This window comes from Melanostigma gelatinosum, assembly GCF_949748355.1.
Source record: "Melanostigma gelatinosum genome assembly, chromosome: 19".
Classification (NCBI taxonomy): domain Eukaryota; kingdom Metazoa; phylum Chordata; class Actinopteri; order Perciformes; family Zoarcidae; genus Melanostigma; species Melanostigma gelatinosum.
Window position 1 is genome coordinate 10005843 of NC_136652.1, and position 12062 is coordinate 10017904.

General features: G+C 42.7%; 1 protein-coding gene across 1 annotated transcript in view; it reads left to right on the forward strand.

The window, feature by feature from the left end:
* ryr3 (ryanodine receptor 3) overlaps positions 1–12037 on the forward strand; it is a gene marked incomplete at its 5' end in the record, with an annotated part of 111735 nt that extends 99698 nt beyond the window's left edge. The window contains 21 exon segments of the mRNA XM_079291030.1: positions 1687–1767; positions 1912–2000; positions 2084–2212; positions 2289–2393; positions 2755–2836; positions 2919–4198; positions 4325–4377; positions 4449–4620; positions 4756–4842; positions 5754–5954; positions 6060–6190; positions 6393–6435; positions 7071–7198; positions 7551–7611; positions 7970–8116; positions 9002–9136; positions 9628–9784; positions 9901–9965; positions 10086–10186; positions 10260–10311; positions 11063–12037. Of these exon segments, the coding sequence (XP_079147156.1) occupies positions 1687–1767; positions 1912–2000; positions 2084–2212; positions 2289–2393; positions 2755–2836; positions 2919–4198; positions 4325–4377; positions 4449–4620; positions 4756–4842; positions 5754–5954; positions 6060–6190; positions 6393–6435; positions 7071–7198; positions 7551–7611; positions 7970–8116; positions 9002–9136; positions 9628–9784; positions 9901–9965; positions 10086–10186; positions 10260–10311; positions 11063–11158 (3395 nt within the window). The 3' untranslated portion in view covers positions 11159–12037.
* Positions 12038–12062: the final 25 nt, after the last annotated feature.

The following is a 12062-nucleotide window of genomic DNA, read 5'->3' on the forward strand; positions in this document are numbered from 1 at the left end:
TCACCAAACACCGTGTCTTTGTCCCTTCACTAAACTAATGCTGAACCATACTGCATAACATAGGTGTCCATGAATGTCCATTATGAAATGCTGCTCCTAATTAGTAGCTTCTGTATGGCCCTTGTAGATTAAACAATCAAAATGGCATTGCTATCAATGTGAATTTTGATTTGTACAAATAGTTTGATGCTTGCGCTCCAGTCTCGAAGCCGTTAAAGTCGACTGTGTTGTCTTCTACGTCTACTTTTGCACTCAAACAAGGAGGTGTGAGTTTTACATATATTGTGGGACTGTGTAATATTTACTACGGGATTTAATCGAAGTCCAAAGCCGATTTCTGCTTTCCTTTATGATGATATTAAATCATGTATGTATGCTGTCATGTATTTCGCAGCAGTGGCTTGTGAGTGGCTGTCTGAAAGGACATGGTCCAGCATTAAAAACAAATCTCTCCAACTTTTAACAAACACTCTTCGCTTTGACGCTTTCCCATCAAACTGTGTTCGTCTTTTTATCATTCTGTCCTCTGCCCAACATTTCCACGAGTTCTGTGTTTAACAATTCAGTATTACTACTCGTGTCACTGTTTTTCGCCATGACTAAATTCTTATTCAGTTCTCATCTCGTTGGATACAACAGAGACACAACTCAGGCCTATGACCCCCCCCCCCCCCCCCCCCACCCCACTGCATGACTTTGCTTTTCACTCGTAGACAATATATTCATAACTCTTTGTATTGTAATTCAATGTCCTCTCTTTTTGCTTATGTCTTCACGTATTGTTTGTCTCCTTCCTGTAATTAAAAAACAAACAAAAAACAAAAACATCGATGGCAGCCAGCTCTCAGCGGGGTAAATAGCTCGTTCAGATGGTCTTGATATGGCTCTGCTTCCACCCTGAATGTCTCCTCCATGTCTGTGGTTCATGCTTTATTTGGTAGCCAGTCTCTCCCTCCCACCGATGTCTGTCGGGACGCACTGCATGCAGAGTGTACACAGAAAGGGGATCTTCAAGAATCCATTGCTTGTGCTTTTGTGTTATTTGTTCCCATTCCCTTTACTGTTAACATTAACACACTGATGCTCAAAGCTGTTCTCAGGCTATCAGTGCCACGTCTCACGGGTTTGACTGAAGGTTTGTGGACTCTTCCACAGCCGAGAAGCAAAACTTTGTCTTGCTTTGGATTTTGGGCGTATTTCAGCAAGCTGGTTTCCATACAGATGTCTAACTTTCACATGGTCTTATCTGCTCACAGAAAGGTATTCGTGCTCATTTTGTTTCGCTGACTGGATTATCTGGTTGACCTTTGAAGTAAATGATGTCACCACGTCTGTCCACTGCTCTTGTTCTTGGAATGACGCCCTTCATCGGGCTCAAACCCCGCCCAACATGTGAAAGTTGTCCGGCGTCCTCCAGCTTATGGAAATGTCCAAGTGTTGCATTGTTGTCTAATGTAAGAGCATTTTTACAAAACGCACTTTGGATTCAGTTTTAAACCTGCAATCTAAAGGCCCTGGACTTCAATTATGTATTACACGTAAGATCCGTCCTGCTTGCCTCATATTAATTGCTTCTGAAGGGATTGTACATATTATAAGGCCTTGTTATGTTGAATATATAAATACTTATGTTACTCTTTGTAGGGTCATAGTTACAAGTCACTAAGATCTCTTCTCTCTTCTAAGGTTCCAAGGTGCTACAGAATGATGAATTTACTAAAGATCTGTTCCGGTTTTTGCAACTTCTGTGCGAGGGGCACAATGGAGGTGAGCTCGCACTCACGGTTATTTTAAAGCCCCGCATCTTCATCGAAAACTGGAGCATTGTTCTGTTTCTGCACTGCGCCACGATGGCACAGTGATCCATAACAAGAGGAAGGACCTGGATGAGAAAATGTTTCTTTCTCTCAGATTTCCAGAACTTCCTGAGAACCCAAACTGGAAACACCACCACAGTCAACATCATTATCAGCACTGTGGACTATCTGCTACGTCTTCAGGTTTGTAGAAAGCAGCAAATGTTCCCTCGCTATTGCTTGCGCCCTTATTTTCATTTGTCTACCAATGTGATCCTGCTCTCTAGGAATCCATCAGTGACTTCTACTGGTACTACTCTGGCAAAGATCTCATCGACGATCCCGGAAGATTCAACTTCTCCAAAGCGTTGTCCGTTGCCAAGCAGATATTCAACTCACTGACTGAGTATATTCAGGTAAAGAAGCCGATCCCTCGGTCAACGCTATTCAATCCACAAATATTTCATCTTTCCCCTCATCTCTTTCCTACAGGGCCCTTGTATCGGGAACCAGCAGAGTTTAGCTCACAGCAGGCTTTGGGATGCAGTTGTTGGCTTCTTGCATGTATTTGCCAACATGCAAATGAAGCTGTCTCAGGTACAATACACCTTGTAATTATTCGACTTGAAAAGCATCTCCTTATACAAAACAAAACATAGTTCAGCATGAGAGGATACAACTAAAACAAGCACATCTTTTGTTCAATGCAAGTACTCTCTTCCTTCTTACTCCTTTTATCATCTTGTGACATTTATCTCACTTCTCAATATATCTCTACAGTTAGTCATTTGATACATTTTACACAACTTCTATTGGGCTTCTTTAATGATTATATTGTAGTAAAGGCATTCAAAATACGTCACTGAGGTGAACATTTGGAGTCTAAACAACTTTGTTTTGTTCTTCCTTTGGGAAAACTCGTCCAGAGTAAAGCTTTAACAGACACGTCTCTTTGTAGGACGCCACTCAGATTGAGCTGTTGAAGCAGCTGATGGATTTACAGAAGGACATGATTGTCATGTTGCTGTCTCTGCTAGAGGGTAAGAGCCTGAACACGAACACGTCGATACAGTTCAATCGCGCGTCTGTCGTACGTAGCGCATCGTGTTTTTGTGTAATTAGGTAACGTGGTGAACGGAACAATCGGAAAGCAGATGGTGGACACCCTGGTGGAGTCTTCTAGCAACGTGGAGATGATCCTCAAGTTCTTTGACATGTTCCTCAAACTGAAGGACCTGACGTCCTCTGACAGCTTCAGAGAGTTTGACCCGGAGTGCAAAGGCATCATTTCAAAGAAGGACTTCCAGAAGTCGATGGCGAGCCAGATGCAGTACAGCCAGTCGGAGATTGAATTCTTGCTCAAGTGTACACAGGCTGATGAGAATGACATGTTCAACTACAAGGACTTTGTGCAGCGCTTCCACGAGCCGGCCAAAGACATCGGCTTCAGCGTGGCAGTGCTGCTGACCAACCTGTCTGAACACATGCCGCACGACTCCAGACTCGCCACCTTCTTAGACCTTGCAGAGAGCGTGCTGCGCTACTTTGAGCCTTATCTGGGTCGTATTGAAATCATTGGCAGTGCGAAGCGGATAGAGAGGGTGTACTTTGAGATCAGCCAGTCGAGCCGCGAGCAGTGGGAGAAGCCACAGGTCAAAGAGTCCAAGCGTCAGTTCATCTTCGACGTGGTCAACGAGGGCACGGAGAGCGAGAAGATGGAGATGTTTGTGAATTTCTGCGAGGACACCAGTTTTGAGATGCAGCTGGCCTCGCAGATCTCTGAGCCGGATGTGGTTGAACAGCCTGAGGAGGAGGAAGAGGAAGAGGCACACGGTATCCTGGACGAGCTGGACGGAGAGGAAGAGGGTGCCCTGGAGTCTGCCTCGGCCTTCACCATGGCATGCCGCTCGGTCAAGAAGAAGATTGGCCACGCCCGCCAAATCTTTTCTGTTAAAAACGTACGCAAGCAGTTCAAGAAAGTCAAGAAGCTGAGCATCAAGGAGACGATCACCGGCTTCTTCTCCTTCTTCTGGATGCTCTTCATCGGCTTCTTCAAGGGAATCCACGGCCTCATCTTTGGGTTCTTCCACGTCATCTGGTCCTCCATGTTTGGCGGTGGCCTGGTTGAGGGAGCCAAGAACATAAAGGTGACGGACATCCTCGGAAACATGCCTGACCCGACCCAGTTCGGTATCCACGGGGATGTGGTTGAAGGAGAGAAAGTGGAGGCCATAGAGTCATCGGGAAGATTAAATGCAGCCATGGCACCAGCAGGCGACTTGGAGGTGGATTGGATGTTTGATATGCTGTCGAATCCCAAGAAGGAAGGAGGGAAACACATGGAGCCGGGCCTGGGAGATGTTTCTGAGTTGAGTGCAGAGACCTCCACTGCTGATCACAAGGTTTGTAGTCGCGATTCAATAACTTCCTCCGTGTGACAAATGATTTAAAACCCTGTAGATGTCTGCTTTTCGTCATCACTTCCATTCAGTCCTTCAGCTAATGAAAACATAATTGTCCCGATTCAGAAAGCTGCTGCCAAGCCCGTCGAAATGCCCAAGAGCGAAGCGGAGAAAGCAGAGTGAGTAAAATGAAGTGTGAGGGAAAATGAATTATCATCACATCAAATCAAACCAACTGTTTTGAATGCAGCACGGAGAACCAGGAAAAGGAGGATAAGCCAAAGGAGGAGGAGGAGGAGGCGGCCAAGGAGCCAGTGGCGGAGGAGAAGCCCAAGACCAGATCGAGTCAGCCTAAAGAGGCTGCGCCGGCCTTTATGTTGAGTGTCTTTGCTGTTCTGGAGGTCTATGTGTCCAAGATGCTGGTGAGCTCTCCTTATACTTTCTTTCAAATAGTCTCAAAATGTCTTGTTCCTCAGAACTCATTCCTGTTTTGTTTTTGTTTTCTAAAATGTGCATCGGCCAATTACAAAGCAGTTAATCAAGCTTTTTCCCTGCAGAACTTCCTGGCTCGTAACTTCTACACCCTGCGTTTCCTGGCTCTGTTCGTGTGTTTTGCCATCAACTTCATTCTTCTCTTCTACAAGGTAACGCAAGTCAAGTTTCCATCCAAACGTAGTGCACATGTCAACTGAAGTTCCAGAGAATTGGAGAAGAAAATGCAAAGTCATTCGTATTTCCCTCTGTTTAGTAGCAGGAGTTGGACGCATAGAGATAAACAGTTGGTGCTGTTAAACATTTTCAGAAGAAGAGGAACAGGATGACCTAATTAAAAGAGCACCGGCCAAATGCGAAAACAATGGAAAACCATGTCGAAAATGCAGAAATCTGGCATTTATGTTCAGTCCACACAGATCTAATGTTTTCATTTGCTGCCATTTGTATTCTTTTTAGAGGAACGTAAGCTTGAATGCCATCCTCTAAGTCTCTTTCCATTGCATTGCACTCTCTCTGTTACCGTTGTAAAAACTTCTTGTGTTTCTACACAACCTCTTTTATTCAACAAAAGGAGCCAAACTTCTCTAATGTTGTCTTAACACAATCGATTGTACAAGAACTAAATCATGTAAAATTGCAAATTCTATCAGAGAAAGTCACAAGACTTGACAACGTTTTCATAATCCTCATTCCATACAAACATGCAGAAATGAAGCTGGAGCTGATGAAATGGGTGTTTTATCTTCATTGCTGTGCTTTCGGGATACAAAACATATCCCTCGACCTATCCAGCTGTTTCATTGAAATTATTAAGATTTCAACGTGATGATCACTAACAATCTGTTCAATAACCTGAAGGACGGGAAGAGTAAAACCAAAACAAACAAAAAAATAAAAATATGTAGTGGGACGAAAAGTCAACGAGATCTTACAGAAACACATGAAATGACCACGACCTGTTAACAGGTAACGTGTCGATATTACACATCAGCACCACGGAAACAGATACAAGGCCAGTGATCATTCATTGTGTATGTGGTGCATACTCTTTGCTTTTTAGGTCACCGCTGAAGCTGACGAAGAAGTAGATGAGGAAAAAACGTGGAACGGCGAGGAGGATGATGGTGCGAACACATTATTCGACATGGATGAGTTTGTGCTGCAGGAGAGCTCCGGCTACATGTTACCCACCCTGCGCTTCCTGGCTGTATTCCACACTGTCATCTCATTTGTGTGTCTGTTCGGTTACTACTGTCTGAAGGTAGGTGTGTTTACCATGCTGTTACTACGATCAGGTTGTATTTGCAGATCATTCCTGTGTGTAAGCTGCAGTTTTAGTTACCCATCTTAATATGTTTGCCACAAGGTTCCTTTGGTGGTGTTCAAGAGGGAGAAAGAGAACGCCAGGAAGCTTGAATTCGATGGCCTCTACATCACCGAACAGCCGGGTGACGATGACATCAAGGGCCAGTGGGATCGGCTCGTCATCAACACACCGTGAGCCTCGTTTGCGTCTGGCATTAACAGTCGTCTCCGATCTGGATCCTCTTAGTGATGAGGGCAATGGCAAGCCCAAAGCTTCCTAGCTCACACATGTTGGATGCAGTTCAGTGTACATCAGACTTTTGGGAGGGAGTGAAGTAGTTTTATTGAACTGTTGTATTACACAGCTGAGTCTAACTTCTACTCTCTATTACAGGTCTTTCCCCAGCAACTACTGGGACAAGTTTATCAAGCGCAAGGTGAGAATATTAAAGAAGAATTTCAGGCCAAAGTTCCAACACGTAGATACTGACAACTGATCAACAATAGCATATATCACGAGGTATGGTGGGCATCTCGTACAGTAAAATGTGACTGTTTTTATTCATTTATAAGGGCCTTAATATCATATATCACATCCTTATTACATTTAAATTGGTCTTATTGTCATTATTTGACTTGTTCAAGTGATTGGCTAAAGCTTGAAGCACTTACTTTGGAAAAACTGCTTTCAGTGTTTGTGCTGCACACTTTAAATTAAACACAGTTTTACCGATAGGTCAACCTAAAACCATGATTACAAACTACTCCTTTGAATGTAATCGTTTTTTAACTGTCTGTTGTCTGGTTGTTTGTTTTCAACGCATTTTGTTCTGTTTTAATTGTTCTCTCGCGGTCATGAAAATGAGGGTATGTCCTCAAGGATTCCCAGAGATTTCAATATATGAATAAATGGATATGCAGTAATATTGTATCTGTCATTTTTCATCTTTAGACCACCTTATTTGACATATTATAGATAACATTTCGTCCAGGAATCCATATTAGAAGATTGTTGTTGTAATGCAGAGCTAATAAGACGAGAGCTGATCTCTTGTGACTTATGAATGTGTAGGTGATCAACAAATACGGTGACCTGTATGGAGCGGAACGCATCGCTGAGCTGCTAGGCCTGGATAAGAGCGCTCTGGACTTTGACCCCACACTGGAGACGGTGGAGAAGGAAGCTTCCCTGCTCTCCTGGTGAGAACTCAACCCTTTCACAGCCAATGACGATAAACAGCAGTTTCTTTGTCTTCATGGGTTGTTCAAGTTGTACTCAAAGGGCTTTTAGATTCGGCCTCGACTCAAGCATCAACGTTTGTGTGGTGCTGTTGGGTGGATTCAGGTCTAAAGTTTAACCGTCAACAAAACATCTTCACATTTTTAATGATAATTAGCAGGACACGGATAGAACAATTAATATTCCCCTTAATCAAAATGAAACAGATTCATTAGAAAACCTTAATAACACTTTATAATCCTTATAAGCTTGCGTGTGAGCTATACAGCAACGCCACTAAAGTGATTCAACATGTTGTTTTCTCGTTGGCAGGCTGTCCTCCATTGATACAAAGTACTACATCTGGAAAATGGGCGTGGTTCTGACTGACAATGTAAGTTTATTTAATGTGTGAACTGAAAGCAACTTGTGTTCCCAGCACTGTAGGGGAAGTACAATGAAATGTTTGACTTGTGATGTCAGGGTTCTGGCTACTAAAGCTGTGTAACGCATTTAATAATATAAATTAGATGAGAGAGCATTAGATCTGTATTTCTTTTTTAATTCAACATACTTTTTTTTCCCATCGGTAACATGAAAGCAGACAAAGTATATTCTTACAGATAATAACATGCCAATGGTTAAGTTTATAAAAAATAAGAATTGAGAAAAAAAACTGTTTATTGAATAATGTAACATGTCGCAATAGTATGCCGAACTGTACAATAACATGTTTTCCTTCTTTCCTGCAGTACTTCCTGTATCTGATCTGGTACGCCATCATGTCAATCTTCGGACACTTCAACAACTTCTTCTTCGCTGCCCATCTGCTGGACATCGCCATGAGCGTCAAGACCCTTCGCACCATCCTGTCTTCCGTTACCCACAATGGCAAGCAGGTACGTACATCAACCAGCAGAGGGAGCCAGAGCACAGAGAAGAACAGCAACATTAATCACCGCGCACTCCTGTGCCAGAGCAGCATTTTCTTATCGTCCACTTTTTCCAGGTTTTCTACTCTGATCTAGAAAAAGCTTAAAATGAAGGAAGATCTTTATGGCGGTTTGAATTGATAAAAGAGTAAAGGGGTTTGGTTTGCAGTAATCTGGTAAAGCGCAGTTATACCTCGTATTTGAACCAGTTTTTAGACGAATGAAAGGTGAGATAGAATTTGATTTACTTCTCACTGTGATTGAAAGTGCGTGAAAAACTTCACAGCAAACAAGCTGGGAAGTCTGAACAGTTGAATGGCTAAATAGTTTGCTAAAAGTAATGCTTAAACAACTCAAATCATTCGGTAAACTACAATGGATGAAGTGTTGAAATACTGAGCTAAAAGTAATCACTCTACTACTATTGGGTAACAGGCTAAAAGTAGTGAATAAATGGTTGAAACAGCTCAAAGTAATGGAATAAGGGTTTATATTATCTTTATCTTCTTTCTCAAAGTAAATGCATCAGGCGTCATCTACATATGAATGCAGTGTTGTTCAGAGAGAAGTTCTGTAGTAATGTGAATTTGAGTTACTGAATTGCTGAAGGTCTCTGAATACTTCTGAAAGCCGCCCATAAATCCTCAATTCAGCTGCCGAGGCCGAAGAGTGTTGCAGTTATTTTATGCTCCACTTACGCCTCTAAAGAAAGCTGCTCTGACCGTGACATGTTCATTCAGTTCTCTGCCATAAGCCCCCTCAACTCTCAGCTCGATTTATTACTGGGAATAAATAAAGGTTTGAATGTTACAATGACTGTATGTCCTTCCATGTTTTTTTCTCTCCTGCTAGCTTATGCTGACTGTGGGTTTGCTGGCCGTGGTCGTCTATCTGTACACCGTGGTGGCCTTCAACTTCTTCAGGAAGTTCTACAATAAGAGCGAGGATGAAGACGAGCCCGACATGAAGTGTGACGATATGATGACGGTATATATTCATTTAGGAAACAGAAAATTACTTTCCATGTCTGCAGCCTTCAGCGAGGGCAAATTATTGGAGATAACTTCTATTGTATATGTTTCAATCAAACATTTTTGCCTGCTGGCCTTCGTTTTGATATGAAAGCAGGAGGTGACTACTAGACTGAGGAGGAAGTATTTCTCTTAATGAACTTTACATTACAAATGATTTAATACATAACTGGTGAATTGAATGTATGTTCTCCCTGTAAAGGAACAGAATATGAATTTTAACCTTTTATTAGACATATCTTTATGCTTCTTCTTATCTTCTCGCAATAGATGTTACATTTCCAGTCGCAGACTGAATCCTCTAACATCGTGCAAAGAATTTAGTTTTTGTCTGATGTGAAGGACGAAAATGAAAGCCACCACAGAAGATAAAACTGCCTTTAATACTCATGATTTCATCTTAAAAAGAGAAGTTCAAAGTGACTTTCCCTTTTCTTCTATTGGCAGTGCTATTTGTTCCACATGTATGTGGGCGTGAGAGCTGGTGGTGGTATTGGAGACGAGTTGGAGGACCCAGCTGGAGACGCCTATGAGCTCTACCGCATCCTGTTTGACATCACCTTCTTCTTCTTTGTCATTGTCATTCTGCTGGCCATCATTCAGGGTACACAATCGTTATCATTGTCCTGTCGTGTGTCTGTGTTCTGCCTCATGAAGCATAAATGCACCTCAACATGTTATAAGTCACGCTCGACAACCAACTGTTGCACCCTCCTACAGGTTTGATCATTGATGCCTTTGGTGAGCTGAGAGACCAGCAGGAGCAGGTGAAGGAGGACATGGAGGTGAGACTCAGCCACACAATGTTTTTCATTTAGTCATGTGCAGATACATAGATGTGCTTTCACACTTAAACTGTTTGGTTTGTTTCAAAATGTAAACCTCCCCTCTTATTCCTCTTTCAGACCAAATGCTTCATCTGCGGCATCGGGAACGACTACTTTGACCGGACGCCTCACGGGTTTGAAACCCACACCCTACAAGAGCACAACCTAGCCAACTACCTGTGAGTGCAGCAGCAAAGTCAACACATATTCCTGATCTACAATACGATTGACCTTGTTCCTCCCGTGTTGCAGGTTCTTCCTGATGTACCTGCTTAACAAGGACGAGACTGAGCACACGGGTCAGGTACGTGGCGAGTTTCCAAACCTTTGTTTGTGCTTCACTTCTCTCCAGCTTATTCTTCTGTGAGAGATCACGTCCGAGGAAGGTTACAGTAACTTCAGTCGGCTTTTCTTTGTGCAACATTTCAACCCACTTGTGATGTTGCATAAGTGCAGCTCAGCAGGAGGAAGAAGCAATGCGTGGGTTCACTTTGCCTCTGACTTTTTTTTCATATTAACTTGTTATTGTAGTGCACCTGAGATTAAAGTAGTTTTTATTTGGTATGCATCCTCACAGCTGCAGCAGTAACCACATTCTGCAAAACAATAAAGTCTGGCCTTATGGATCACTCAGTTTAGGTCTTAATACGAATAATACTTAATGATGTATTAACTTACGACAGTATCTTCTTACAGTATCACACATTATGTATGTAGCCTGTCTTTATTTAAATCCCCAGGCCCGTTCCACCAAATTTGCAATATTAGATTTCCTGTTGCTCATTTGAACACGTGTGTCACTAATCAAAATAAATGCAGTGCTCGTATCCCACGCATGAGGACGCAAGAGTCCTGTAGGATTCGGGTATGAATCTGCCACTTCAGCAATAAATTGTGACACATTACTCCGTCACGATTTGCATGGAAAGTCATTTTTTCAGACTTTTTTTCGTGACATGGTAGTCCTCAGTCATAGTGGTACACCCTAACTGGTCAACTAATCTCAATACGTGAAATTGATGGCGTCTCTAAACTTCTCTGCCGTTCCCCTCCAGGAGTCGTTTGTGTGGAAGTTGTACCAGGAGAGATGCTGGGACTTCTTCCCCATCGGAGACTGTTTCCGGAAGCAATACGAGGACCAGTTGGGTTAGAGAGGGCCACTCGTGAGTTGTGCCTCTCTACTTACCTTCCATCTGAAAGGGACAGTGAACTTGACCACTCTCTGGACTTCGTCTGCTGCCATGGCGATACACAAAAAACAAATTCAAGAAAACGATTGACGACTGATGATGGGACATGTTGGGTTTGTGCGTCCAAGTCCTCTTGTATGCAAAGTCTTCTGTTGATTCTGATTCACATTGCCTTTTCACTTGCTTAACCCCAACCTGTTGCACAATTTGTTGTGTGTAGACATTTGATACACGAGAAGGGTTACAGCGTGACAACTGAATGTGCAGAATTTCTAGGTTAACGCCGGGATGTTCGTGTCATCAAACCAACTGAATGGATGCGTGCTTCTAGTGTGATCAGTATTGATCCAGTAAACATTCTATACGACATGAGTGAAACCTAATCTGCCTTTTAATATCCGTCAGATGAAATGTTACAGAAAACTGTTCGTCCAGGACCACAGACTTTAGGAGTTATCAAGTGCCGGCGTGCCTTATGAGAAACTATGCAAAAAATACATTTTATTTCCCCCCCTCCTGACACAAGCAGCGCTCTTGCTCTGGATTAGTTACAAGCAGATGTAGCTCAAGATAGTTTTGTGGCTTTTAAATTATAAAAAGAGAAAACGTTTGTTGTGTAAATTGTAGCTTAGTTTGGTTGTTTCCGAGCCGTGTCTTGCCCTAAACAGAGGCAGAGGAAACACGTAGTTCAAGGATTTATTGACGACGCAATGGTTCACTGCTATTGTAGGCCTGTGGCTATTTGTATGTATGTAGTCGCTTTGGTAAACTGCATTTCTTTTGATGAGGGGGAGGAAATGAATAAAGCAACTTAACGCAATAAAGCAACGTTTCACTTTCTCTCCGTTCATTTTTGCATCTGAGA